Below are 27,840 nucleotides of genomic sequence, written 5' to 3'. Positions count from 1 at the left end.
TTGTCAAAGGCTATCTCCAAACAAATGGCAGAAAACTGGAAGATAACCAGTAGCAAACTTTTAGGTACAGTCAGGGACATTTCTGTTAGGTGTGCAGCTAAGTCATGAGTTAAGCTTTAATTGGATCTCTATATAGCAGATATCTAATACTTGCATTAAACTTCACAAAACACTACTGTTTGGATCAAAATTTTTTTAATTTTTTTTATTCGTAGCCAATCTTTCCAATTCTTTGTCAAATCACAAACGCCAGAGGTCACCTTGCACACATCAAGGATCACTCTGCGCCAATGCTCTTAGCCAAAAGGCCAAGAGCCACTGCACCGTTCCTGGAAGTACTGCAATACCAGGTTCGTGCCATGGAGGTGGATGGGTCAGGCCCCCCACACACCTCCGTGGAGGTGGATGGGTCAAGCCACCCCACCCACCTCCTATTAAGGCCAAATTGGTACACATGATCATCACTGATGGCTGCAGTATTGATTTTTGTGCAAACGAATCCTCCCACCTCATCCTGACTGACACACAGCTTGGTGTGTGGAGGATGCTTGGGAAAAAAAATTACTGTCTTGCAAGGTTGTCGTCATTCTTGGAATAGATGTATATTGTCCACATAGGGAGCACCACTTTCTCCTCCATCTTTTGCTAGGATCCTATTTGTTACCATTTATTTTTAGTGGGTCAGATTGAGGTGTGCCATCTTCTCCAGCGGGACATGCTGTTTATACAGTGAGGGAGCAGGAAGATCTTGTGGTTGCCACCCTTAATCAGATGTGAAAAAATGCCGTAAAGGGATCTTATCCTTTTATGCTCTTCCAGCAAGCCCATCAGAAGAAGTATCTCTATTTGAAGAGCAAAGAAGTCCTGACAAAGCAAATTATCTTTATTTTCTTAACGTTTCTTACATTGAGTTATCTTTTTAAGAATCCCAGTGGTGAGTTTTCTCTGCTGCTGAATTTTACTCTCTAAACAAACATAATCGCAGACTATGTCGAGCATGTTATGGTATTGGTTTGCATAATGCAAAACATGCTATTTACTTTGGGTGCAAGAAATGAAAGCTAAATAATCGTTCTAGATTCTCCCTCATTGAGCATTTATTATATCTCCAAAACAGCAAAAGTAAGCTAAAAGCTGTTAGCAGTGAAGTTTGAGATTATCACCATTAACGAGATACTTCTGTACTCTCATCCCTGCCCTTAATAACAAATGTGTTTTGCTCCTTCCAGTTATCTGTGGTTGAATTGGAACATGTGGCATTAGAGATCATTGTGATCCAAGATTTCTACCGCTGCCTTTGTGAAATAGGTTTTACTGATCTGGTGCTGGGTTTCCTTCCACCAGATCTTCGAAGAATTCTCAATACTTACTATTGACAGTGATGGATTGTTATAGCTCAAAATTGAAGTACTGTTGCTCTGAAACGAAGAGCAAAATTACTACAGTAACAATTTTAACGCCGTAAAATGTTTTGCATAATCAGGTGAATGCGGTGCAAGGTGGTTGAGCCTGTGCTCTGAGGAGGAAGCTGCATTCACGGAGTGCAGGTTGGAGAATCAAGGCTATGCTGTTACAGCTCAGGCTCTGACCATCACTCCATGGTCTCAATTTTGTCTGAGCCTGTTTTTTGGCGCACTTACCGGAGTTGCGCTACTTAGGTGCGTTCCGAGATGCGCCGAAAAAAAATGTTGGAACTTTGGCCGCTGTCTGGCCTCGTCACTGCAGTCGAGAAGCGTGCCAGTCATTCTGCGCTGGGAAATGTGCCGGGACGCCTGCACATGGGTAGTGGTGATTAGTGATGTTCGCGCATGCGCAGTAGCTCTGAGTTGGCAATCGGCCATTAAAGAGCTGCTTGTGTCTTCGCGACCGAATTTCTGAGGTAGAATATCTTACTTGCTTATTCATCAATTCACTCGGGGCTAATGTGTTAATGCTCTCTCTCTTAAAGCTAGCTAGGATACAGAGAAAGGCAATAAGAGATGATTCTCAGAAACAAGCAATGCGGAGAGAGACAGAGCTGAACTTTGTTGGAGAAAAGATTAAAGGGGAGGGGAGAACATGAATCCTGTCCTAAAATTCTGAGAAGCACTAATTATGTGCTATTTATTTCGATTGAACTCTGGACACAGAGAGCAGAGATTAGAAGTTTTTTTGCCAGCTCCCTTCTGCCCCCCCCCCCACCTCCCCCAGCACTAAGAAATCACACCGGGAGGCCACTCGGCCTGGGCTAGGGCCGGGCAGGAGAACTGATAGAAATCACCGGTAGGCAGGAGCACCCAGTTCTCCTGCCCGGCCCTAGCCCAGGCCGAGTGGCCACCTGGTACATTGTCCCGGCCCTAGCCCAAGCCGAATGGCCTCCTGGTACATTGTCCAGCCCCTAGCCCAGGCCGAGTGGTCTCCCGGTGCATTGTCCAGCCCCTAGCCCAGGCCGAGTGGCCTCCCGGTGCATTGTCCAGCCCCTAGCCCAGGCCGAGTGGCCTCCCAGTGCATTGTCCAGCCCCTAGCCCAGGCCGAGTGGCCTCCTGGTACATTGTCCAGCCCCTAGCCCAGGCCGAGTGGCCTCCCGGTGCATTGTCCAGCCCCTAGCCCAGGCCGAGTGGCCTCCCGGTGCATTGTCCAGCCCCTAGCCCAGGCCGAGTGGCCTCCCGGTGCATTGTCCAGCCCCTAGCCCAGGCCGAGTGGCCTCCCGGTGCATTGTCCCGGCCCTAGCCCAAGCTGAATGTCCTCCCGGTGCATTGTCCAGCCCCTAGCCCAGGCCGAGTGGCCTCCCGGTGCATTGTCCAGCCCCTTGCCCAGGCCGAGTGGCCTCCCGGTGCATTGTCCAGCCCCTAGCCCAGGCCGAGTGGCCTCCCGGTGCATTGTCCCGCCCCTAGCCCAGGCCGAGTGGCCTCCCGGTGCATTGTCCCGGCCCTAGCCCAAACCGAATGTCCTCCCGGTGCATTGTCCAGCCCCTAGCCCAGGCCGAGTGGCCTCCCGGTGCATTGTCCCGGCCCTAGCCCAAGCTGAATGTCCTCCCGGTGCATTGTTCAGCCCCTAGCCCAGGCCGAGTGGCCTCCCGGTGCATTGTCCAACCCCTAGCCCAGGCCGAGTGGCCTCCCGGTGCATTGTCCATCCCCTAGCCCAGGCCGAGTGGCCTCCCGGTGCATTGTCCCGCCCCTAGTCCAGGCCGAGTGGCCTCCCAGTGCATTGTCCAGCCCCTAGCCCAGGCCGAGTGGCCTCCCAGTGCATTGTCCTGTCCCTAGCCCAGGCCGAGTGGCCTCCCGGTGCATTGTCCCGCCCCTAGCCCAGGCCGAGTGGCCTCCCGGTGCATTGTCCAGCCCCTAGCCCAGGCCGAGTGACCTCCTAGTGCATTGTCCAGCCCCTAGCCCAGGCCGAGTGGCCTCCCGGTGCATTGTCCAGCCCCTAGCCCAGGCTGAGTGGCCTCCCGGTGCATTGTCCAGCCCCTAGCCCAGGCCGAGTGGCCTCCCGCACAGGCCCGCTGCCATCCCCGGCCAAGTGCAGAAAGGTGAAGTGCAGTTTGAAGATGAAGGTAGGACTTTATACTTTTTTATTTCTTATAGAATTGTTAATAGTTTTTGTTTGCAAACATTGCTAAGGGTAAGGCTTGGTTGGTTTAGGTCCAGGTCCTCTCCACTTCCCGCCCCTGGCCCAGGCTGAATGGCCTCCGATGTACCTACCTGCGCCGATTTCTTTATCTTTCCGCAAGGGTTTTCTGAAGTGGCCACTTATGCTGGTCTAAATAGAAATGGAGTAACTACCAGCTGGCCAAAGTTGCCTAAATAGCCAGAACTGGTGAAGGTGGCTGGTAACACCCTCTTTTTGAGAAAAAAACTAACCTTAAAAAAAAACGTAACTGAGTTACGCTGGTGCAAATTGATTGGGGAAACTGGGGATTTTTAAGTTACGTCAGAAAAAGCAGCCTACTCCAAAAAAAAAAACCGAAGCAACTCCTGGCCAAAATTGAGCCCCATATGAGCACAGCTTTCCCACTGTAAGCAAGGGATTGTGGAATTGCACCTTATAATCAATGCTCACTAGTTTAAATATTGTATATCCAGTTTTTTCCCTAACTGCATCTAGCACACAATTTTTGAAAAAAAGCAATTGTTGAAGTTTGTTTTCATTTCTTCATATGTTGTTCCATTTTTTGTACAGATTGCATATTCACTTTCACGTTCAGCAGTGTTGTGACACGTGATGCACTGCTGCTGTAGGGACCGTTTTCCTTAATGTGCAGCTAGACGGTAGCCTGTCTTGTACCAAATAGCATGTCATTGCTATGTCCCCCCCAAATTGTATGTTGCTGATGCTGTCAGAAACTTAATGGGTCGTTTTTGGCTGTGCTTCTGAACTTTTAATGAATGTTCTGTTTGTTTGTGTTTTGTGTTGCATGTTACAGAAATCTTTCAATGTTTCCTATCAGCCCGTGATGTTGCTCGTAGCCGTGACCGAGAGAGAATGAGCAGCACGACTGGAATTGGGAATGGAACAGTCGTCCGACTCGATGATCCACCGTCTCAGCTCCGGGAAGAGCGGCGAGTGAGCACCGGTCTTACAGAAGGACAGGACCTTTACACAGCAGCGTGCAACTCTGTCATCCATCGCTGTTCATTGTTAATTCTGGGAGTCACCCCAGTCATACAAGAGTTGCACCAAAAAGATGAAGGGCAGATAATACATTCTGTTTCTGGAGTGAATGAAGGACTTGGTTTTATGACTAGGTTAGCAACCATTTTTCTACGAATATAATCAAAATGCTGTTTTGAGGGCCACTTAGAGAAGAAAAAGTAATAATGTACATTAAACGATTGACAATTACTAAATTATTTTGCATATTCATTGATGTGTAGTAGTCTTTCATTTGTATGTTTTTTTTTAATTTGTTCTTGGGATGTGGGTGTTACTGGCAAGGCCAGCATTTATTGCCCATCCTTAATTGCCCTGGAGAAGGTGATGGTGAGCTGCTACCTTGAACCTCTGCAGTCCGTGTGGTGAAGATACTCCCACAGTGCTGTTAGGGAGGGAGTTCCAGGATTTTGACCCAGTGATGATGAAGGAACGGCGATATATTTCCAAGTCAGGATGGTGTAACTTGGAGGTGATGGTGTTGCCATGCGTCTGCTGCCCTTGTCCTTCTAGATGGTAGAGGTCGTAGGTTTGGGAGGTACTGTCGAAGAAGTCTTAGAGAGTTGCTGCAGTGCGTTTTGTAGATGGTACACACTGCAGCCACGGTGCGCCAGTGGTGGAGGGGGTGATTTTAAAGGTGGATGGGGTGCCAATCAAGTGTGCTACTTTTTCCCTAGATGGTGTCTAGCTTCTTGAGTGCTGTTGGAGCTGCAGTCATCTAGGCAAGTGGAGAGTATTCCATCACTCTCTGACTTGCGCCTTGTAGATGGTGGAAAGGCTTTGGGGAGTCAGAAGGTGAGACACTCGCCGCAGAATACCCAGCCTCTGATCCGCTCTTGTTGCCACAGTAGTTATGTGACTGGTCCAGTTAAGTTATTGGTCAATGGTGACCTCCAGGATGTTGAAAGTGAAGGATTCGGCGATGGTAATGCTATTGAATGTCAAGGAGCGGTGGTTAGACTCTGGCTCGAATGTTACTTGCCACTTATCAGCCCAAATCTGAATGTTGTCCAGATCTTGCTGCATGCTATGGGTTGCTATGCAGAACATAGTCTAGAATACTAGTGATAATGTATCCTTCTAACCAGGATAAGTATTCGACTTAATTTTTACTTAATCTTGGATGTATATTTGTACACTGCCTTAAAGCTGTCTGTTCAAGGCAGCCAACATAAGAGCATAAGAATTAGGAGCAGGAGCAGGCCATCCGGCCCCTCGAGCCTGCTCTGCCATTCAATAAGATCATGGCTAATCTTCAACCTCAACTCCACTTTCCTGCCCAATCCCCATATCCCTTGATTTCCCCGAGAGTCCAAAAATCTATCTACCTCAGCCTTGAATATATTCAGTGATTCGGCATCCACAGCCCTTGGTAGTAGAGAATTCCAGGGATTCACAATCTTCTAAAATTCCTCCTCATCTCAGTCTTAAATGGCTGACCTCTTATCCTGAGACTATGCCCCTAGTTTGAGAATCTCCAGCCCGGAAAACCGCTTGAGCAGACAGTGGCCCACAGTGCACAGCTAAACCGTTTAATTTGTGATGGCACTAGAACAAAATTACTCCAATATGTTTTTCTCCTATTCTTCGTACTTTTCCTTCCTCTCTCAGTTTTGTCTTTTTCTTTTGTCTTTGTCTTTTTGTCATCCTTAGCTTTATTTTCTTGTCAGTATCTGACCTGGTCACATTTCATGAAATATGATTACATGTGCTCACTAATCTGTACATCCTGGTATGTATCTCCAACCTGTGCCTTTTTTTAAATTTAGTTTTATTTCAGTGTTTGGATTGAACTTCTTTGTGGACTGCAGGAAATTGTTCTTGTCCCTGACAATAATACACACTGCCGTCCCCTTATGCTTTTATAAACATAGAAAATAGGTGCAGGAGTAAGCCATTCGGCCCTTCGAGCCTGCACCACCATTCAATATGATCATGGCTGATCATTCAACCTCAGACCCCACCCCAGCCTTCTCTCCATACCCCCTGATCCCTTTCCATACCTCCTGATCCCTTTAGCCATAAGGGCCACATCTAACTCCCTTTTGAATATATCTAACGAACTGGCCTCAACAATTTTCTATGGTAGAGAATTCCACAGGGTCACAATTCTCTGGGTGAAAAGGTTTCTCCTCATCTCGGTCCTAAATGGCTTACCCATATCCTTCGACTGTGTCCCCTGGTTCTGAACTTCCCCAACAATGGAAACATTCTTCCTGCATCTAACCTGTCCAATCCTGTCAGAATTTTATACGTTTCTATGAGATCCCCTTTCATTCTTCTAAATTCCAGTGAGTATAAGCCTAGCCGATCCAGTCTTTCCTCATATGTCAGTCTTGCCATCCTGGGAATCAGTCTGGTGAACCTTCGCTGCACTCACTCAATAGCAAGAATGTCCTTCCTCAGATTAGGAGACCAAAACTGCACACAATACTCAAGGTGTGGTCTCACCAAGGCCTTGTACAACTGCAGCAAGACCTCCCTGCTCCTATACTCAAATCCTCTAGCTATGAAGGCCAGCATGCCATTTGCTTTCTTTACTGTCTGCTGTACCTGCATGCCTACCTTCAATGACTGATGTACCATGACACCCAGGTCTCGTTGCACCTCCCCTTTTTACTAATCTGTCACCATTCAGATAATATTCTGTCTTCCTGTTTTTGCCCCCAAAGTGGATAACCTCACATTTATCCACATTATACTGCATCTGCCATGCATTTGCCCATTCACCTAACCTGTCCAAGTCTCCCTGCAGCCTCTTGGCATCCTCCTCGCAGCTCGCACTGCCACCCAGCTTAGTGTCATCTGCAAACTTAGAGATATTATATGCAATTCCTTTGTCTATATCATTAATGTATATTGTAAATAGCACTGAACCCTGCGGCACCCCACTAGTCACTGCCTGCCATTCTGAAAAGTACCTGTTTATTCCCACTCTTTGCTTCTTGTCTGCCAACCATTTCTCTGTCCACGTCAATACATTACCTCCAATACCATTGCCTTAATTTTGCACACTAATCTCGTGTGGGACCTTGTCAACAGCCTTTTGAAAGTCCAAGTACACCACATCTACTGGTTCTCCCTTATCCACTCTAATTGCTACATCCTCAAAAAACTCTAGTAGAAGATTTGTCAAGCATGATTTCCCTTTCATAAATCCATGCTGACTTGGAACGATCCTGTCACTGATTTCCAAATGCGCTGCTATTACATCTTTAATAATTGACTCCAGTATTTTCCCCACCATTGATGTCAGGTCTATAATTCCCTGTTTTCTCTCTCCCTCCTTTTTTTTTTAAAAGTGGGGTTACATTGGCTACCCTCCAATCCATAGGAACTGATCCAGAGTCCATGGAATGTTAGAAAATGACCACTACTATTTCTCGGGCCACTTCCTTAAGTACTCTGGGATGCAGACTATCGGGCCCTGGGGATCTATCGGCCTTCAGTCCCTTCCATTTCCCTAACACCATGTCCTGACTAATAAGGATTTCCTGCAGTTCCCCCTTCTCGCTAGACCCTCGGTCCCCAATATTTTCGGGAGGTTATACATGTCTTCCTCAGTGAAAACACAACCAAAGTATTTGTTCAATTGGTCTGTCATTTCTTTGTTCCCCATTATGAATTCACCTGATTCTAACGGCAAGGGACCTACATTAGTCTTCACTAATCTCTTTTCTATTCACATATCTATAGAAGCGCTTGCAGTCGGTTTTTATGTTCCCTGCAAGCTTACTCTCATACTCTATTTTCCCCCTCTTAATTAAACCCTTAGTCCTCCTCTGCTGAATTCTAAATTTCTCCCAGTCCTCTGGTTTGCTTCTTTTTCTGGCCAATTTATATGCCTCTTCCTTGGATTTAACACTTTCCCTAATTTCCCTTGTTAGCCACGGTTGAGCCACCTTCCCTTTTTTTTATTTTTACGCCACACAGGGATGTACAATTGTTGTAGTTCATCCATGTGATCTTTAAATGTTTGCCATTGCCTATCCACCGTCAACCCTTTAAGTATCATTCGCCAGTCTATCCCAGCCAATTCACGTCTCATACCGTCGAAGTTTCCTTTCTTTAAGTTCAGGGCCCTAGTCTCTGAATTAACTGTCACTTTCCATCTTAATGAAAAATTCTACCATATTATGGTCACTCTTCCCCAAGGGCCTCGCATGACCAGATTGCTAATTAATCCTCTCTCGTTAAACAAGACCCAGTCTAGAATGGCCTGCTCTCTAGTTGGTTCCTCGACATATTGGTCTAGAAAGCCATCCCTTATACACTACAGGAAATCCTCCTCCACAGTATTGCTACCAGTTTAGTTAGTCCAATCAATATATAGATTAAAGACACCCATGATAACTGCTATACCCTTATTGCACTCGTCCCTAATTTCCTGTTTGATACCGTCCCCAACCTCCCTACTACTGTTTGGTGGTCTGTACAGAACTCCCACTAGCGTTTTCTGCCCTTTGGTATTCCGCAGCGCCACCCATACCGATTCCACATCATCCACGCTAATGTCCTTCCTTACTATTGCGTTAATCTCCTCTTTAACCAGTAACGCTACCCCACCTCCTTTTTCCTTCCTGTCTATCCTTCCTGAATATTGAATACCCCTGGGTATTGAATTCTCAGCCTTGGTTACCCTGGAGCCATGTCTCCGTAATCCCAATTACATATCCGTTAACAGCTATCTGCGCAGTTAATTCATCCTCCTTATTACGATGTTGTAATGTGGCCCTTTTTGATTTTTGTCCTTGATTACTCTGCTCTCCACTCTTTTTTTTTCTCCTTCCTACCTTTTGCCCCCTTTTTACTTCCCTCTGCCTCCCTGCATTGATTCCCATTCCCCTACCATTTTAGTTTTAACCCTCCCCAACAGCACTAGCAAACACTCCGTCTAGGACGTCGGTTCTGGTCCTGTCCAGGTGCAGACCGTCCAGTTAGTAAGATCCCCACCTCCCCCAGAACTGGTTCCAATGTCCCAGGAATTTGAATCCCTGCCACTTGCACCATTCCTCAAGCCACGTATTCATCTGAGCTATCCTGTGATTCCTGTTCACCACCCTCCAAAACAGATACACCATTTTGGGTACTGTTGAGGGAAGTGGCTCATCAGGGGAAGGCAGCAGCAGCCAAGTCCATGTCAGGAGCTGCAGCTGGATACACTTCCCGCAGATGTAGTAGTTAGGGACACTGGTAGTGTCCCTGATTTCCCACATAGCACAGGGAGGAGCATGACACGGGTCTGGGCTCTCCTGCCATGACTTAACCCTTCGATTAACTTAATTTGTAACAATGCCAAAGGTTTCTTACTGCTAAGAAAAATAAAAGGTCAAATACTCACCAACTAGCTAATCACTTACCCGCTTGGCTATGACGTCTCACTATGATTTCTTCTTCTTTGTTTACTTTCTGCTCCTGCCCCTGCACCAGCTAGCTCCTTCGACTCTCTGGCCTTTATAGGCCGCTCGACTGCCCGAATTCCCGCTCCTGTGGCCGCAGCCTCTTCTGACTCTCGGGCCTTTATAGGCCATTTGACTGCCCGAACTCTCACTCCTGTTTCGTTTTGTCTGGGTTCTCTGAATGTTTTTTATAGTTGGTACAGATGGAGAGAACCCGGTTTTAATGATCCAAACTAAAATGTTGGACTTTCATTAGTTGAAAAGTGGTGCTTCATGACTGTTTGCAAGTATATGGGCCCCGACAACATCCCGCTGCCATGCTGAAGAGTTTTGCTCCAGAGCTGACCTAGCCGCACCTCTAGCCAAGCTGTTCTACTATAGCTACAACACTGGTATCTACGCAACATTGTGGAAAATTGCTCAGGTATGTCCTGTCCACAAAAAGCAGGACCATTCCAATCGGGCCAATTGCCACCCCACAGCTGACTCTCTATCACCAGCAAAGTGATGGACGATGTCGTTGACAATGCTATCAAGTGCCATTTACTCATCAATAGCTGCTCACCGATGCTCAATTTGGGTTCCAGCAGGACCACTCTGCTCCAGACCTTATTACAGCCTTGGTCCACGCATGGACAAAAGAGCTGAATTCCAGAGGTGAGGTGAGAGTGACTGCCCTCGACACCAAGGTAGCTTTGACCGAGTGTGGCATCAATGAATCCCAGTAAAACTGAAGTCAATGGGAATCGGGGGAAAACTCTCCATTGGCTGGAGTCATACCTAGCACAAAGGAAGCTGGTTGTGGTTGTTAAGGTCAATCATATGAGTCCCAGGACATCGCTGTAGGGAGTGCCACAGGGCAGTGTCCTTGGACCTAACCATCTTCAGCTGCTTCATCAATGACCTTCCCTCCATCATAAGATCAGAAGTGGGGATGTTCGCTGATGATTGCAGTGTTCAGTTTCATTCGCAACTCCTCAGAAAATGAAGCAGTCCATGCCCGCCTGCAGCAAGACCGGAACAATTATCAGACTTGGGCTGATAAGTAACAAGTAACATTTGCCATATGTGCCAGGCAATGACTGTCAAAAAAGGGAAAGTCTAACCACCTCCCCTTGATATTCAATGGTATTACCATCGTCTAATCTCCCACCATCAACATCCTTAGGATCACCATTGACCAGGAACTTAACTAGACCAGCCACATAAATACTGTGGCTACAAGAGCAGGTCAGAGGCTGGGTATTCTGTGGCAATGACTTACCACCTTACTCTCCAAAGCCTTTCCACCATCTACAAGTCTTCAGTCAAGAGTGAAATAACTCCACTTGCCTGGGTGAGTACAGCTCCAACAACATTCAAGAAGCTCGACACCATCCAGGACAAAGCAGCCCGCTTGATTGGCACCCCATCCACCACCTTCAACATTCACTCCCTCCACCACCGGCGCACTGTGGCTGCAGTGTGTACCAGCTACAAGATGCACCGCAGCAGCTCGCCAAGGCTTCTTCAACAGCACCTCCCAAACCCACAACCTCTACCACTGAGAAGGCGCATGGGAAGACCATCACCTCAAGTTGCCCTCCAAGTCACACACCATCCTGACTTGGAAACATATTGTCGTTCCTTCGTCGCTGGATAAAAATCCTGGAATTCCTTCCCTATCATCATCATCATCATAGGCAGTCCCTTGGAATCGAGGAAGACTTGCTTCCACTCCTGAAGTGAGTTCTTTTGGTGGCTGAACAGTCCAATACAAGAGCCGCAGACTCTGTCATAGGTGGGACAGATAGTCGTTGAGGGAAGGGGTGGGTGGGACTGGTTTGCCGGAAGCTCTTTCCGCTGCCAGCGTTTGATTTCTGCATGCTCTCGGCATTGAGACTCAAGGTGCTCAACGCCCTCTCGGATGCACTGACCAGGAACTTAACTAGACCAGCCACATAAATACTGTGGCTACAAGAGCAGGTCAGAGGCTAGGTATTCTGTGGCAAGTGACTCCCCACCTGACTCTCAAGCCTTTCCACCATCTACAAGTCACCAGTCAAGAGAGGAATAACTCCACTTGCCTGGATGAGTGCAGCTCCAACAACACTCAAGAAGCTCGACACAATACAGGACAAAGCAGTCCGCTTGATTGCCATTCAAGGGTGGTCTTGGGCCAGGGACTCACAGGCGTCAGTGGGGATGTTGCACTTTATCAGGGAGACTTTGAGGGTGTCCTTGTAATGTTTCTGCTGCCCACCTTTGGCTCGTGAAGGAGCTCCGAGTAGAGCACTTGCTTTGGGAGTCTCGAGTCTGGCATGCGACTATGTGGCCTGCCCAGCGGAGCTGATCGAGTGTGGTAGTGTTTCAATTCTGCTGATGTTGGTGCGCCTGTTCTCTCAGGGGATTTGTAAGATCTTGCGAAGACATCGTTGGTGATATTTGAGGTGACTGTTGTACATGGTCCATGTCTCTGAGTCATATAAGAGGCTCCCTAACAACACTGGGAGCACCTTCACCGTAAGGACTGCAGCAGTTCACGAAGGCGGCTCACCACCACCTTCAAAGGCAATTACCCAATAGGCAATAACACTGGCCTTGCCAGGAACGCCCATATCCCAGGAATGGATTAAGGAAAACAGTTCCAGCTTACCTTTGGAAAAGAAACAGTCTTGTGTTGAGGACACTGCTTCTACAAACCTACCTCTGAATTACCTGCTTTCAAATCCTCCATCAAAGCTTTTGGTCCAAGAATTCTTACTCACTTCAGTAGCACCGTAAATAACACCAGCTGTAGTTGCTCAAGAGTGACCTTCCCCATAACATCCCAACATGGCAAATTCCTTTACTGCTATCAATGCATTGATGCAGATACCTGCATGCATATCTTGCATTAATCTGAAATGTTGACATTCCAGAGTGTGGATGAAACACAGGATTCTTTAATTAGCCTCCGGTTTCATTCACTTCTTTGGAAGAGAATTTCCAAACATTCCATCAGCGCCTGATTGCCGCCCAAAATACTGCTAAGGTTCCCAAAATGATCGCCAGCGAAAAATTCCCCCCCAAAAAGAGAAAAATCCACTTAGCGAAAAAAAAATAGGCCTTACAGCCTGATTCTCGACAAAAAATGCAATCTTGGGCCGATTGGGCGGTTCTTTTTTTTTAAAAAAATGGGCGATGATTGATAAATTTACTAAAAAATTTACACCGAGGCTGTGGGTTGGGCCTAGGAGGAGAAAAACACACACTACTTTTTCAAAAAACATAACATAAAAAAATCAGTAAAACATTCTCTGGATCCTTTTTACTTAAATCACTGCAAGAGAATTTTAAAATAATTAGTAAAATACCAATTACTTACCTTTACTTATCTACCACCCAGCTCTGCTGATTCTTGTAGGCATTTTTTTTTCAACTTGTCTACGGGTCACCGATGGACGGTGCTCGCCGGTGGTCAGCTCTGCAGCGGTACTTCGTAACTGCCGGCGTGCCTCCGCTGTGGAATTTGTCGCCGACCCGGTTATCGCCCAAAACAGCCAATACTGCCGAGAAACCGGGTGATGAAGCACTGGAAATTTTAGCCCAAATTGTCTTTTAGGGACAACTTTCACAGGCCCTACTGGATTGTACTCTGTTCCTGTTTGGGTTGCTACCCCAAGGATTGGTTTAACTGGTTTTCCACCAGTCCATTTGTGGAGTCTGTTGCCTGCTATCAGATGAAATTGTTCATCACAAAATCTCCTTTTTTCACAATGCATTATGTCCAGATTTAACCAAATCAAACCACTGATAATCAGCAGGTCACAATTTCTACAAGTTAGGGTAACTACAGGTATATATTTGAAAGCTATGACTGGTGCTCCACAACATGTTGCAGCATTCTATGGCTAATCTAAACCTCAGACTACCATTCAGTAAAATAGCCTTCTCCCTTTGACTCAGTCAGGTTTAAGATACTTCTAGCTGAACCCTCAATATAACTGAGTTGAAGATTGAGTAGAAATTTGTAGGCCACCCTGTGAAGGTTTGAAATTCTGCCTATCCAAAACTCCGATCAAAATGGAACTAAGAGCATTGATATTAACAGCACCGTTTTTTTCTCTTGCAACTGGATAACAATACAAGTCTCTAGAACCTTGTATCTTATGGGTCTAGGACTCTGGGTTTTTTGATTTCCAAACTCTACCTTTGCTTTGCTTTTGAGTTGGTTAGATAAGCGGTAAATTATGTTTGTAACTGCTTCCAATTCATACATTATTATTTTTAAATATTTTAATGAAGAATTAATATTGTGTTCTAGACATTACAATAATAAAATGCAAAAGTGAAGAGTACCTCATTTCGTTTAATAACCAAATTAGTGTTCCTGGTGATGTAAAACAGCCTTGCCTTGAATCTTAATTTGGATGATTAAAATTTCACAAGGAATCTAGTACATAAAGTATCTTAACTTGACGTTTGTGGAGGACTTCCATGATGACTAGATTTATTTGTTCTAGGAGTGAAAGCTTGACAGTAGAGAGCCAATCTGTGCAATCAAATTCTACCTACAAACTGACTAAATCGCGAAGTGAATCGGATTTGTCTCAGCCCGAATCTGACGAGGAAGGATGTGCATTTGTGAGTATTTCAATCATAAAGGATGCTTCAATAGTAATAAATGATAACTGGAGAGCAAATGGCTCTGTCGGCTAGTACCTGGGTTTTAATTCAAGCAGACTGTCGGTTTGAAAGTTCTGCCTTTCAGTTGTAAGGCTCCTACATGAAACCTGTTTGTGGAGTCTTGAAGATACAAAATTAGTTTGCTTCATCCAGAGAAGCCAGACTGATCTGGGCAATGATAATATATAACTGCAGGAGGGCATGCTGTGTTGTGGCTGGGGAAAGTCACATTGTTGGGGTGGGGGGGGGGTTAAATCGTGCCCGATTTTTAGGTGCTACACGGCCACCTAAGGTGTCAAAATGGGGTCCAAGAGTTTCCACACGTACTTACGACGGGAAGTGCTCAGGATGCTCTCTTGGTAGAGAGGTTTGTGCGCGCGTGTCTAATGACCGCCGGCAGTAGGCAGATGATAATGCGAATAAGTGTGTGTCGCTGATTTGAAGCCACTGCTGCCATTTTGCAATGCCACACTCCAGCCAATGCTATGTCTTAACCTTGCGCAGATGAGCAGGACATTAAACGGAATGAAGGACCCCCCCCACCCACTAGCGCTATTTAAAGGGATCATGAAGTACTTGCAGGCTAGTTGATGAATTGTTTCTGTGGGCTGCTGGTGTAATTGTACACATTTTTAGAGGTTTTATATACCTTTTTGGAGGCTTCCTGTACTTGGGTAAAGATTCAGTACTCTACAGGGAGTGGTCTGGCTGGTCTTGCTGTACTTGTGTCATTTAAAATATGGTGCTAAAAGAAGTTGCTTCCAGACATGGATTGCCTGGTAGGGCTTCCTCTGGGAATGGAACACAACTAGGGGAATGAGGGGAGGCCAGAACATGGATAGCCAGGGCTCTGCGTTATCAGATTATTCATGAGTGATGCCAGTAGCCTCCGTTACACGTCTCCATTCACCAACAGTCCTACACTCCTTACCTTTCCCCTCATTGATCATCACATCGTCCTCATTCTAACAACATTGGTTTCTCTCTCAGTTCACCATAGAAATAAACCAAATGCAAATCCAAATTTATCAATTGAATCATTAAATGATGCAAACAAAATAAAATGAATCACCGTTGTGCATTGCCTTAGTGTCTGTCTCCCATGCGCTTTTACCTTTCCTAGAGTTCCTATGGGGTGCTTCCCCAGTGGCTACAGCATGTTTGGTGTAAGGATGCTGACCTTCAGTTGAGGAGACTGCAGATGGCCTTGAGGGTGACCTTGAGCAGCTCTGGGTCTAGAGGGCCTGGTTTCAGACGGCACTATCTCAGCCTGCACTGCAGCGGTCTGGACCGACTGGCTGAGCAACAACAGCAAAGGCACTGGTGGAGCGGTAGGAGTGGGAGCAGGAATGCTGTCATCTTGAAAGAGGACATCACGCTCCTGTTCCATGGAGGCACTGCCACTCTCGGCGGCACCTCCGCAATCCTGGTAATCTGTTGGAGAACTGGATTGCTAGACTGCTGTGACGCCTTGGAAGCCACTTTCAACAGAGGTACCCAGAGCCACAATGACAGTAGTCTGAGCTTCTAAGGCAGCAGTCTGAGCTTCGATAAAAGCTGTTTGTGCTGTAATGCAATTTGTGACATTGGTCATCAGACGCTGCCTCATGGTAGGTTCCGCAGATGTACTGATGTAGGTGATCACCTGTTCCAGGTTGGAAAGGATGGACTCCAATCTCTGCAAAGCCCTGTGTCAAGTTGGAGGTGGACTCCTCCATGCTCTTTGATATTGTGCACAGGCTTTCCAGTGCACCAAGCATCTGGTTGTACATGTTCATCACCAGCCTTTTATAGCCTGGGCAATCAAAGTCCTCATCTGACTCCTCTGCACCAAACTAGTGTGCGATTTCTCCCTCTGCAGAGCTGCCACCCATGATATCCACACCTCCCCTCATCCTGGCTCCTGCACATTGATTCCTGGTGTCTCACCATGTGTAGATAGATCCCTTCTTTATCCTAAAGTAAATACGGTGCCAGCCTCTGAGCTGGTGGTTGCGAGTGTAAGATCAAGGGACTGTCTCCATCTTCGCTGTCTTCTTCCTCTTTTTCCTCTGGCTCGGAAGATTCTAGTTCCTGGGTATCTGAAATGAAAAAGCGACGAGGGTTGGGTTTTGGTGAAGGGAGAGGAGAAAGAAAGAACTGCGTGCTTACACCATTTACAACTTGTTAGAAGAGATTGTGGGATACAAGAGAAGTGGGAAGAAAGGAGGAGGATTAGGAATGCAGAGACCCTCATCATCGAACCTTCCAGCACTGCCAGTGACAATGGCCTTCGTGATGCACGTTCCCATGATGGCCAGCACGCCTCGATTTAAGGTTAAAATGTACAGGCGCTTGTCCTCCAGTTTGTTTTGTTTCCTGTTATGTGCTACCTTCACCTGCAAGAAAAAGGGAAGGAAGTGTGTCAGTGAGTGTTCTGCAATATGTTTGGGTGATGTGGCTGTCATGGTTGAATAGCTGCCAGTGTGTGTGGGCCAAGAGTTGTGGATGAGGCTTTCAACAGTCCGAAGTGGGTCCGTAAAGGATATGAATGGAAGTGGAGTACTGATTGTGGGAGATTGTTGGCTGGGTGAATTGAGCAGTGGATGAGGCTAGTGGTGCAGTTGGTATGATCTGCTACTTGAAGATTGAACTCGCTCCCCTCGACAACCCGTGTCAAATCCGCTTTTTGTGGCCTGTTGTAATACACCGAAAATATCCTTTTATTACCTCATTGGTTTCACACAAGAGTATTACCAACCCAAATTTATCCCATAACTTGCTGGGGTGGAACACATTCAGGCAGATATATTTGAAACCTACAACTTGGATGGACAGGAGTTTCTGCCAGTAAGATAATTGCCACTCATTTTAAATGTATTTATACTTGCACATAACAGTGAGTTAGTTGGTGAGCCTCATTACTTACCTCAGCGGTTTTCTTCCATGCATCCTTCCGATTCTGGTAGGATGTAGACGCAGTGGCGTTTCCGCTAGGGACACAATCGACGAAGTGTGCCCAGAATGCACTGGATGTGAAGTTATGCCCAGATTTCTATGCAAACTCATTATAATTCCGACCGTAAGATCAGCGCAATCAAGCGACATTCTGCAGCATCACAGGAGTGGGATTGTCAGAAAATGAGCCTTCGTCAACTGACTGATTTAATGCTCTTGGACTTACTTTTTAATTAGCTTCAATTGCCTGCTGGTCACGTCTGTCTTCAAATAACTAGTTACTGCAGCAGAGCAGGACATACCTGTGTGGCTTCAATTGACTGCTGGTCACCGGTCTTATGAACCAAAGGCAGATCAGTGACTGCATTTAAAGTAATTGCAGCAGCAGGAGAAACAGACCTGGGTGTGACTTCAACTGACTGCTGTTCACTGTAGGTACAGGTGATTAGCACTGGGTTCATGTGACCATGGGTACCTGTGCACCCAAGAATCTGGGCACAATGTGCTGAACACCCCCGAATGGGCATGATTGGCGGAACTTGCCATTCTGCCCTGGGAGTGTGGCCAATTTTGTAGGCGGGGAATGTTTAGGATGAATGGACTTTTGACCCAGTGGATACTCTCAGCGTAAAGTGTTTGTGGGCGCAACTCACTTGGCGCTTAAATTTCCACAAGTTTTAGTGCTATTTCATTCGGTGCCATCCAGATTAAACGGATATCTGGGTGGAAAGGGTGGGGTGGCTTGACCCATCCACCTCCACGGAGGTGTGTGGAGGGCCTGACCCATCCACCTCCATGGCACGAACCTGGTATTGCAGTACTTCCAGGAACGGTGCAGTGGCTCTCGGCCTTTTGGCTAAGAGCATTGGCGCAGAGTGATCCTTGATGTGTGCAAGGTGACCTCTGCCGTTTGTGATTTGACAAAGAATTGGAAAGATTGGCAACGAAAAAGTAAAAAAAAAAAAATATCTGGGTGGAAACCATGCGGAAGCTCTAGGCCACGGAATTTACCTCCTCCATGATTCTTATCCATGCCCATGGACCAACATTTTAGTAATGGCTGGTACTTCTGGCCTCTAGAGTTGTTAGAAATAGCCAAGCTTAAGGCTATCGCTGGTCACTTTAATAATCGGGATCGACTGTAGACCAATCTGGTGGGTATATTATGATTAATCAGAGTTTAAGACGGAATGTAACACATTAATTATACAGCACGAACATATGATTGTAGCAATAGTTGATACCGATCGGACAAATGGCTGGCACATGAGCAGTTCTCTGGCTTGCAATCGCTTTCTATTTATCTAGAGTTTTCTTCGATAAAGCTTGATCACTCGAATAGTGTTCAACTAGCCTAACTTCTGTTTCACTCTCCCCTCACAGTTTGTGAGCACAATCTTGATTAGGCTCCTTTTATTCTCTCTTTAGGGGTGGGCCTGACCTGGAATATTGACAAGACCTTTTGACTTACAGAAGTTTCCCTAAAAACTTGCTATCCAATAAGGCTTCTAGTTCGTTGTCTCGATTCGGAATCAAGAACCCTCCCTGAAGTGTCTCCTGATTTTCTTGGTCACATGTCTTTCTCTATTTACTTTCACAAAGTTTGTTCTTTCAAATTTGTACCTTATCTCTTGTCCCTATTCTCGCCTTTGATCCCATAAGGCCAAACCAGAAACCTGCCCCTTCAGAGTCGTTATCTCCTTTACGATGTTTTTGTTATCTCTCTCAATCTCCATCCATTCTAAGTCTATAACAAATTGTCTTAAAGATACATAAACAAAGCTGAAGTTTTAACTTGAAAACAAGAGATAATCGTTTAGCAACAGGGAGATTGTATATAGTACAAAGAACTAATACCCTTTGTAGGAAACCAAGACATTAGCATTTCTAACCATTTCTCTGATCCGAAGAGACTTTCTGTCTCCAACTTGAACATCAGAGTTTAAACAGCATTTTTTCGCGTCAGTTTTAATCGCATAAGCTTACATTTTTAGGCAGCCCTGATTTCTAACAGTGTGCAATTTACCCATTCCCTCACAAAGTCCATAATGGTTATCATGGCCTTATCTGTGAAGCAGGCTTTTTATGGTCGTCTTGCTCACTCCATGAGTGCTCGTATAGCTGGATTGACACAATTCAGCCTACAAAGTATATACATGCCTATTAAGGAAGTCGGTAGGCGATTTCCGCAGTATTTTTCCAGTTACATTTAGTTTGGCTGCTCAGTAATGTGTTGGTTGTTGTGCGCCAACAAAACACAGAGTATGTTTGTGACGAATGTGAAATAATTCATTCCCTTAATGTACAAACAGTATGAAAATGAACACTGATGCGTGTTGAAGTGTGAGGTGAACAGAAGGCACATGCCTTTCATACAGCAGTAGCACCTTTTTGTCAATTGAAGCTATTCTCAACTGCTTTCAAATAGTGACTATTTGACTATGGTGAACATTCAGTTAGCTCATTTACAGAATCGGTCTACAGGAGTCACAAGTCCGAGTCCAGGAGTTGAGAAAATTGGCAGCTTCTAGCTTGAACTCATTGAATGGCAGTGCAGGCGCGAAGGGCCGAATGGCCTACTCCTGCACCTATTTTCTATGTTTCTATGTAACTGGGTTAATCTTTGATCCATTTTTACAAGGGACGTCAACTAATCAGTTAACTTCTGGCGATTAACTGGTTTTAACTCGTTAATTATGGAAGTTATGCATACAGGACAAACTTTGCTTTTTGAAGTTATTTTAATATTCCTTTCCTCATGTCGTTGGGCCATGCACTAACTTCAAGCAAGTGGACAGACAGGTGATCTGCTCTCTGGTTTCAGCCAATATCACACCAACCGTAGTGTTTTGTGCTGACAGGTAGCATTCTTCACTTGGATTTAAACTTGGTGCACTGTCCCGAGGCCCCTCCCAGATCTTTGCTCTGCAACGTTCATCTGTCCATATGCTAATCTTCAGTACAAGCACAACCACATTAATAGATGACTCAACAGGGCTGGGACCAATGTTCTCGCGGGGAAGTTTACAAGTGTGGCTGGGGAGGAGTTAAACTAAATTGGCAGGGGGGTGGGCACCAGCATATAGAAGTAGAAAAGAGGAATAAGAACATAAGAAATAGGAACAGGAGTAGGCGATACGGCCCCTCAAGCCTGCTCCGCCATTCAATAAGATCGTGGCTGATCTGATCATGGACTCAGCTCCACTTCCCCGCCCGCTCCCCATAACCCCTTATCCCTTTATCGTTTAAGAAACTGTCTATTTCTGTCTTGAATTTATTCAATGTCCCAGCTTCCACAGCTCTCTGAGGCAGCGAATTCCACAGATTTACAACCCTCTGAGAAGGGATTTCTCCTCTCTGTTTTAAATGGGCGGCCCCTTATTCTAAGATCGTGTCCTCTAGTTCTAGTCTCCCCCATCGGTGGAAACATCTGCTCTGCATCCACCTCGTCAAGCCCCCTCATAATCTTATACATTTCAATGAGTAGAGGCCCAACCTACTCGACCTTTTCCTCATAAGTCAACCCCGTCATCTCTGGAATCAACCTAGTGAACCTTCTCTGAACTGCCTCCAAAGCAAGTATATCCTTTCGTAAATATGGAAACCAAACCTGCACACAGTATTCCAGGTGTGGCCTCACCAATACCCTGTATAGCTGTAGCAAGACTTCCCTGCTTTTATACTCCATCCCTTTTGCAATAAAGGCCAAGATTCCATTGGCCTTCCTGATCACTTGCTGTACCTGCATACTATCCTTTTGTGTTTCATGCGCAAGTACCCCCAGGTCCCGCTGTACTGCAGCATGTTGCAATCTTTCTCCATTTAAATAATAACTTGCTCTTTGATTTTTTTTCTGCCAAAGTGCATGATCTCACACTTTCCAACATTATACTCCATCTGCCAAATTTTTGCCCACTCACTTAGTCTGTCTGTCCTTTTGCAGATTTTTTGTGTCCTCCTCACACATTGCTTTTCCTCCCATCTTTGTATCGTCAGCAAACTTGGCTACGTTACACTCAGTCCCTTATTCCAAGTCGTTAATATAGATTGTAAATAGTTGGGGTCCCAGCACTGATCCCTGCAGCACCCCACTAGTTACTGGTTGCCAACCAGAGAATGAACCATTTATCTGTTAGTTTTCTGTTAGTTAGCCAATCCTCTATCCATGCTAATATATTACCCCCCAACCACGTGAACTTTTATCTTGTGCAGTAACCTTTTATGTGACACCTTATTAAATGCCTTCTGGCATTAGGGTACATAAAGGAGTGAGAGTGTTGAATATTACTAGAGAAAGAAATGGTACCATATTAGGAGCAGACCAAGAAGGACTATGAGGAATGCAAAGACAGGGTTAGAATGCATGTATGTAAATGCGCAAAGTGTGGTCAATAAAGTTGGTGAGTTACAAGCATAATTAGCTGTGTGGGAATATGATGTATTGGCAATAACGGCAATGTGGCTTAAAAATGGTGAGGACTGGGTACTTAATATTCACAGTTACAAAGTGTTCAGAAAAGATAGGGAAGGAGAAAAGGGAGGTGGGCTAGAACTACTGATTAGGGAAGATTAGGGAAACTGGCTTTTTATGTTGGCTTATTTTTGGTTGCTAATAGTAGAAAACAAACTTGAATCAGATGATCGATGATCTATGCGATTAAAACAGATTAAAAATGTTAATCGCAACATTAATTGCGATTACTTTTTTTTAATCGCTAGACGGCCCTTATTTTTAAATTGACTGTTCCAATTAATATATTTATTAGTGTTTCCTTGAGCTTGACCATTCCCAGATGAATCTCTCTCAAACTCGAAGTAAACTCCAGTGCAGTGGTCAAAAAGCTAAAAGATGTATTTACAACTTTACGGACCCTATTTTTAAGCTGGAATAAAGTTGTCGTTTTTTATGGTTTATTGACTGGTACATTTTAAAATGCATTTTATTTTTTGTTCCATGTATTTTTCTTAAAGAACTCCAGAAGAAATGTGGATGTGGATTTAGATTTGGCATCTGTTCAGAGAAAACGGGGTGAGTCTATTGTGCAAATCTACATTACAGCAGGGACTTGCACTCCAATTATACTTCATTGGCTGTAAAGCGCTTTGAGACGTCTGGTGGTCGTGAAAGATGCTATATAAATCCAAGTCTTTCGTTTCTTTAACTTTCTGCTTTTGTCACTTAGATGTTAATGTAATGTTGGAATGAGTTGTCCTAGAATATCGTATCAGTTTGTCCTTGTTTGTTTAATTGATTTGTATTGGCATTGCTGCACAGTTTTGGACAGAATTTTAGTAATACTTGTATATCATTTTCATTTTTAAATGAGAGTTTTTAAATGTCGGTGCCAAACCTGAGCCATTTGGAGAATCTTTCATCCTCGTCTTGTGTTTAATCTTAAGCATAATATATTTCACTCTGTCACGCCTGCATTACATTTACTGGTACTGTCGACTGCTCTGACTCTCCGCCAATTGTGACCAATGATCAAAGTTCTCGTGTTCGGGGAAAACAGGAAACATATTTGAGTGCATACTTTGGACATAATGTGAAAGAGCACACTTAATCTGTGTAAACAGCTGCAGTCAAGCCTAAATTTAGTTCAACTATATTCAACTATCTTAAATGATTTGATGCTTGACTATCTGTGTAAGACCAGTGTAAATATTTAGGGTTATATTTTGTGTGGCATGGCAGTTTGAACTGTTCTTGGGGAAACCTTCTAATGGCTGATCAGGATTTCAGGTTATATAATGCCCAAAGCACTCAGCTGCTTCAAACATAAACTTTCTAATCACGTGTTGTGTCAAATGTCTCCTTTTGCCTTCTGATTCTATGTGGTAGCGTGGTTACTCCTTGTTGGCCAGTTGAGTCCCAGAAACAAGAAGAACTGCAAGCAAGTAACTGATGGCATGTTTAACCTTTTTAAACTTGCCTACGTATATTATCCCACGTACGATATATACTGTTCTTAAACTGTAGCAGCATTGGTTTGTTCCATCTGTTATGCACCATGATTGTTGGGCCAATAGGTCAGATTGTCATTGGTGTTGGTGCTGCTTTGCCTTGGCGGAAGTTCACAGCTTAAGCAATGTAATGACCAGGCGTTCCAGCTGTCGTTTACCTATCACTATATAGAGATAGTTCTGGGAGTTCCCTTGCTATCAGCTTTTGTAACTTTGTTCTGGTTTGCTATGAGCTTGCACAACAGTGCTTAGAAGAATAAAGCATCAATAGAATTTTTAGCTAGGGACCTTCAAGACCTGGCCAAGAGATGGCCAATAGTTCCCCTTTATTTTCTAATGACCTGTGCTATTTGGAATAATAGAAGTATGGTTCGAAATTGCCCCCGGGTGAAACAGGCTGCACCTACCGATACAAATGATTTTCCTCAGCTGAGGGGCGGAAATCGTTCGGGAGCAGGGTGAAGGCAGGCGGTCAGCATGACGACGCTTATGATGTCAGCGCGACGCGGATGTGCTGCGTAGCGCTAATGTCACGGTGTCTTCCCCCCCCGGCCCCCCCCTCAGTTAAAGGAGAGGGCCTCTGCGAGCTCTGTACAAAGTTTAGTTGGGCCCACTAGGCCACCAGGGAGGGTTTCGGCTGGGCCAGCGGCTCAGTAACCAAGAGGGGTGCCAGGCTGCCTGTTGGTGGACCCGTGGCTGCCGTCGTTGTGCCGACATCGGAGTCTGCCGAATATTTAAATAAAATGGCGGCCGCAGCAGTGCGTCCTACCCTTTTAAGGGCGGAGGCGCCGCCCAGCCACAAGCAGTTTCCCGCCGGGGGCACTGAACGGCAGCCGATCCGCTCCCGCGGGGTAATTTCCCACATGGGCGGAAAGGAGGTCGCCGCCGGTCTGTAACGGGTCGGTGTGTGGCCGACACAGCGGGAGCACGGGCGATCAGTAGTGTGCACCACCACAAAAATAAAGGAGGCCAATTTCTCAAATGTCGCCACCTCCGCCCCGACTGAGGCGGGGCCATTTCAGCCTCGTAATGTCCTGGCACTTTGTTATTTTTTGTTTTTTAAGAACATAAGAAATAGGAGCAGGAATAGGCCAGCTTGGCCCCTCAAGCCTGCTCCACCATTCAATAAGATCATGGCTGATTTGATCATAGCCTCAACTCCACTTCCCTGCCTGCTCTCCATAACCCTTTACTCCCATATCGCTCAAAACTCTGTCTATCTTCACCTTAAATATATTCAATGGCCCAGCCTCCCCAGCTCTCTGGGGCAGAGAATTCCACAGATTTACAACCCTCGGAGATAAGAAATTGCTCCTCATCTCAGTTTTAAATGGGCTTCCCCTTAGTCTGAGACTATGTCCCTTAGTTTTAGTTTCCCCTATGAGTGGAAATATCCTCTCTGCATCCACCTTGTCGAGCCCCCTCATTATCTTATGTTTCGATAAGATCACCTCTCATTCTTCTTAACTCCAGTGTGTATAGGCTCAACCGGCTCAACCTAGTGAGCCTTCTCTGAACAACCTCCAATGCAAATATATCCTTCCTTAAGTACGGAGACCAAAACTGTACGCAGCACTCTAGGTGTAGTCTCACCAATACCCTGTACCGTTGTAGCAGGACTTCCCTGCTTTTATACTCTATCCCCCTTGTAATAAAGGCCGACATTCCATTTGCCTTCCTGATTACTTGCTGTACTAACTTTTTCTGTTTCATGCACAAGGACCCCCAGGTCTCTCTGTACTGCAGCACCTTGCAATTTTTCTCCATATAAATTGTAATTTGTTTTTCTATTTTTTTTTCTATCAAAGTGGATAACCTCACATTTTCTCACATTATACTCCATCTGCCAGATTTTTGCCCACTCGCTTAGCCTGTCTATATCTCTCTGCAGATTTTTTGTGTCCTCCTCCTCACAATTTGCTTTCCTACCCATCTTTGTATCATCAGCAAACCTGGCATCATTGCAGTTGGTCCCTTCATCCAAGTCATTAATATAGATTGTAAATAGTTGAGGTCCCAGCACTGATCCCTGCGGCACCCCACTAGTCACTGTTTGCCAAACAAAAAATGACCCATTTATCCCGACTCTGTTTTCTGTTAGTTAGCCAATCCTCTATCCATGCTAATATATTACCCCAAACCCCGTGAACTTTTATCCTGTGCAGTAACTTTTTATGTGGTACCTTATTGAATGCCTTCTGGAAATCCAAATATACCACATCCACTGGTTCCCCCCATTTCCACCCTGTTCTCAAAGAACTCCAGCAAATTTGTCAAACATGATTTCCCTTTCATAAGACCATGCTGACTCTGCTTGATTGAATTATGCTTTTCCAAATGTCCTGCTACTGCTTCCTTAATAATGGACTCTAGCATTTTCCCAATGACACGTTAGGCTAACTGGTCTATAGATTCCTGCTTTTTGTCTGTCTCCTTTTTTTAAATAGGAGTGTTACATTTGCGGTTTTCCAATCCGCTGGGACCGCCCCAGAATCCAGGGAATTTTGGTAAATTACAACCAATGCATCCACTATCTCTGAAGCCAATCTTTTTTTTAAGATCTTGGGATGTAAGGCATCAGGTCTAGGGGACTTGTCTGCCTTTCGTCCCATTATTTTACCGAGTACTACTACATTTGTGATTGTATTAAGTTCATCCCTACCTATAACCCCCTGATTATCCGCAACTGGGATGTTTTTAGTGTCTTCTGCCGTGAAGACCGATACAAAATATTTGTTCAACGCTTCTGCCATTTCCCTCTTCTCCATTATTAATTCCCCAGTCTCATCCTCTTTGGGACCAACATTTACTTTAGCCACTCTTTTTTTTTTTTTTTTCTTCCTTTTTATGTACCTGTAGACTCTTACTATCTGTTTTTATATTTTGTGCTAGTTTACTCTCATCATCTATCGTCCCTCTCGCTCTAATTTTTTTAGTCGTTATTTGCTGGCTTTTAAAATTTTCCCAATCCTCTGGCCTCCCACTAGTCTTGGCCACATTGTATGCCCTTGTTTTCAATTTGATACCCTCTCTTATTTCCTTAGTTAGCCACAGATGGTTACACTTCTCTCAGTCATTCCTTCTCATTGGGATATATTTATGTTGTGAGTTATGAAATACCTCCTTAAATGTCTGCCACTGCTCATCAACCATCCTATACTTTAATGTATTTTCCCAATCCACTTTAGCCAACTCTGCCCTCATACCTTTTGTAGTCTCCTTTATTTAAGCTGAGGACCCTGATTTGAGAACCAACTTTCTCACCCTCCAACTGAATTTGAAATTCAACCATGTTATGGTCACTCATTCCTAGAGGATCCTTTACTACGAGATCATTTATTAATCCTGTCTCATTACATAGTACCAGATTTTTGATCTGCTTGTTATAGTATAAATAGAAGAGAACACATAGGTGTTTATTGTATTCTTGTATACAAATATCTCTGCTGATGTTGTCTTATTTCCATTGTTTCATTCTCCACAGGACCTCCTTATAGTCCAACAGACTCCCTGAGGGCCTCCTGGATACGGCTAAAACACAGCAGAGATCTGTCCTATGGTATTTCCCACTCGTATAATGCATCGGATTTTGATCTGAATCGGTCGCTTGGAATCCACACATTCATTGAAAACATTGTTAGTTTTGTGAGTGGAGGCGTGGGAACCTCCCCAGGTTTTAAAGAGCCTGAAGAAAACATGTCCTCCAATCCTCAGGCTATCATCATCGCCATGGAGCAGCAGCAGCTTAGATCCGAGGTATGCAGTGGAGGTTCTTGGAAGTATTTAGCCCAGACAACTACAAGGGCAGAAACCTTTCACTTGAAAACTTGCATTTATCCACTTCTAGTTCTGCTGCTCAAAGAAAGTCATAGAATCAGAGATTTACGGCACAGAACGAAGCCATTTGGTGCCTCGTGTCTGCCGGCTGAAAGAGCTACTCACCCTAATCCCACTTTCCAGCTCTTGGTCCTTAGCCCTGTAGGTTATGGCACTTCAGGTGCACATCCAAGTACTTTTTAAATGTGAGGGTTTCTGCCTCTACCACCCTTTCAGGCAGTGAGTTCCAGACCCCCACCACCCTCTGGGTGAAAAACATTTTCCTCAACTCTCCTCTAATCCTCTACCAATTACTTTAAATCCTTGGTTGAGGAAAAAGGAAGACCTATTGGAAGCACTAGTATGGAAGGTGGCATCGTCGGAACAGATGCGACGGAGAGGAGAAACTGGGAGAATGGAAAAGAGTCACAGAATCATAGAAATTTACAGT

General features: G+C 45.2%; 1 protein-coding gene across 7 annotated transcripts in view; it reads left to right on the top strand.

The window, feature by feature from the left end:
• Nucleotides 1-27,840, top strand: part of herc1 (HECT and RLD domain containing E3 ubiquitin protein ligase family member 1) — a 284,132-nt gene that overhangs the window by 123,138 nt on the left and 133,154 nt on the right. For 6 of the 7 annotated variants that reach the window (XM_070865234.1, XM_070865230.1, XM_070865232.1 and 3 more), the window contains 4 exons: nucleotides 4,400-4,721; nucleotides 14,510-14,630; nucleotides 22,581-22,638; nucleotides 27,058-27,329. In XM_070865234.1, the coding sequence (XP_070721335.1) occupies nucleotides 4,400-4,721; nucleotides 14,510-14,630; nucleotides 22,581-22,638; nucleotides 27,058-27,329 (773 nt within the window). The remainder of the gene's footprint in view (nucleotides 1-4,399; nucleotides 4,722-14,509; nucleotides 14,631-22,580; nucleotides 22,639-27,057; nucleotides 27,330-27,840) is intronic. The other variant, XM_070865229.1, reaches the window with a different exon arrangement.

This window comes from Pristiophorus japonicus, chromosome 21, assembly GCF_044704955.1.
Source record: "Pristiophorus japonicus isolate sPriJap1 chromosome 21, sPriJap1.hap1, whole genome shotgun sequence".
Taxonomy (NCBI): Eukaryota; Metazoa; Chordata; class Chondrichthyes; family Pristiophoridae; genus Pristiophorus; species Pristiophorus japonicus.
This window is presented reverse-complemented; position numbering and strand designations above follow the sequence as displayed.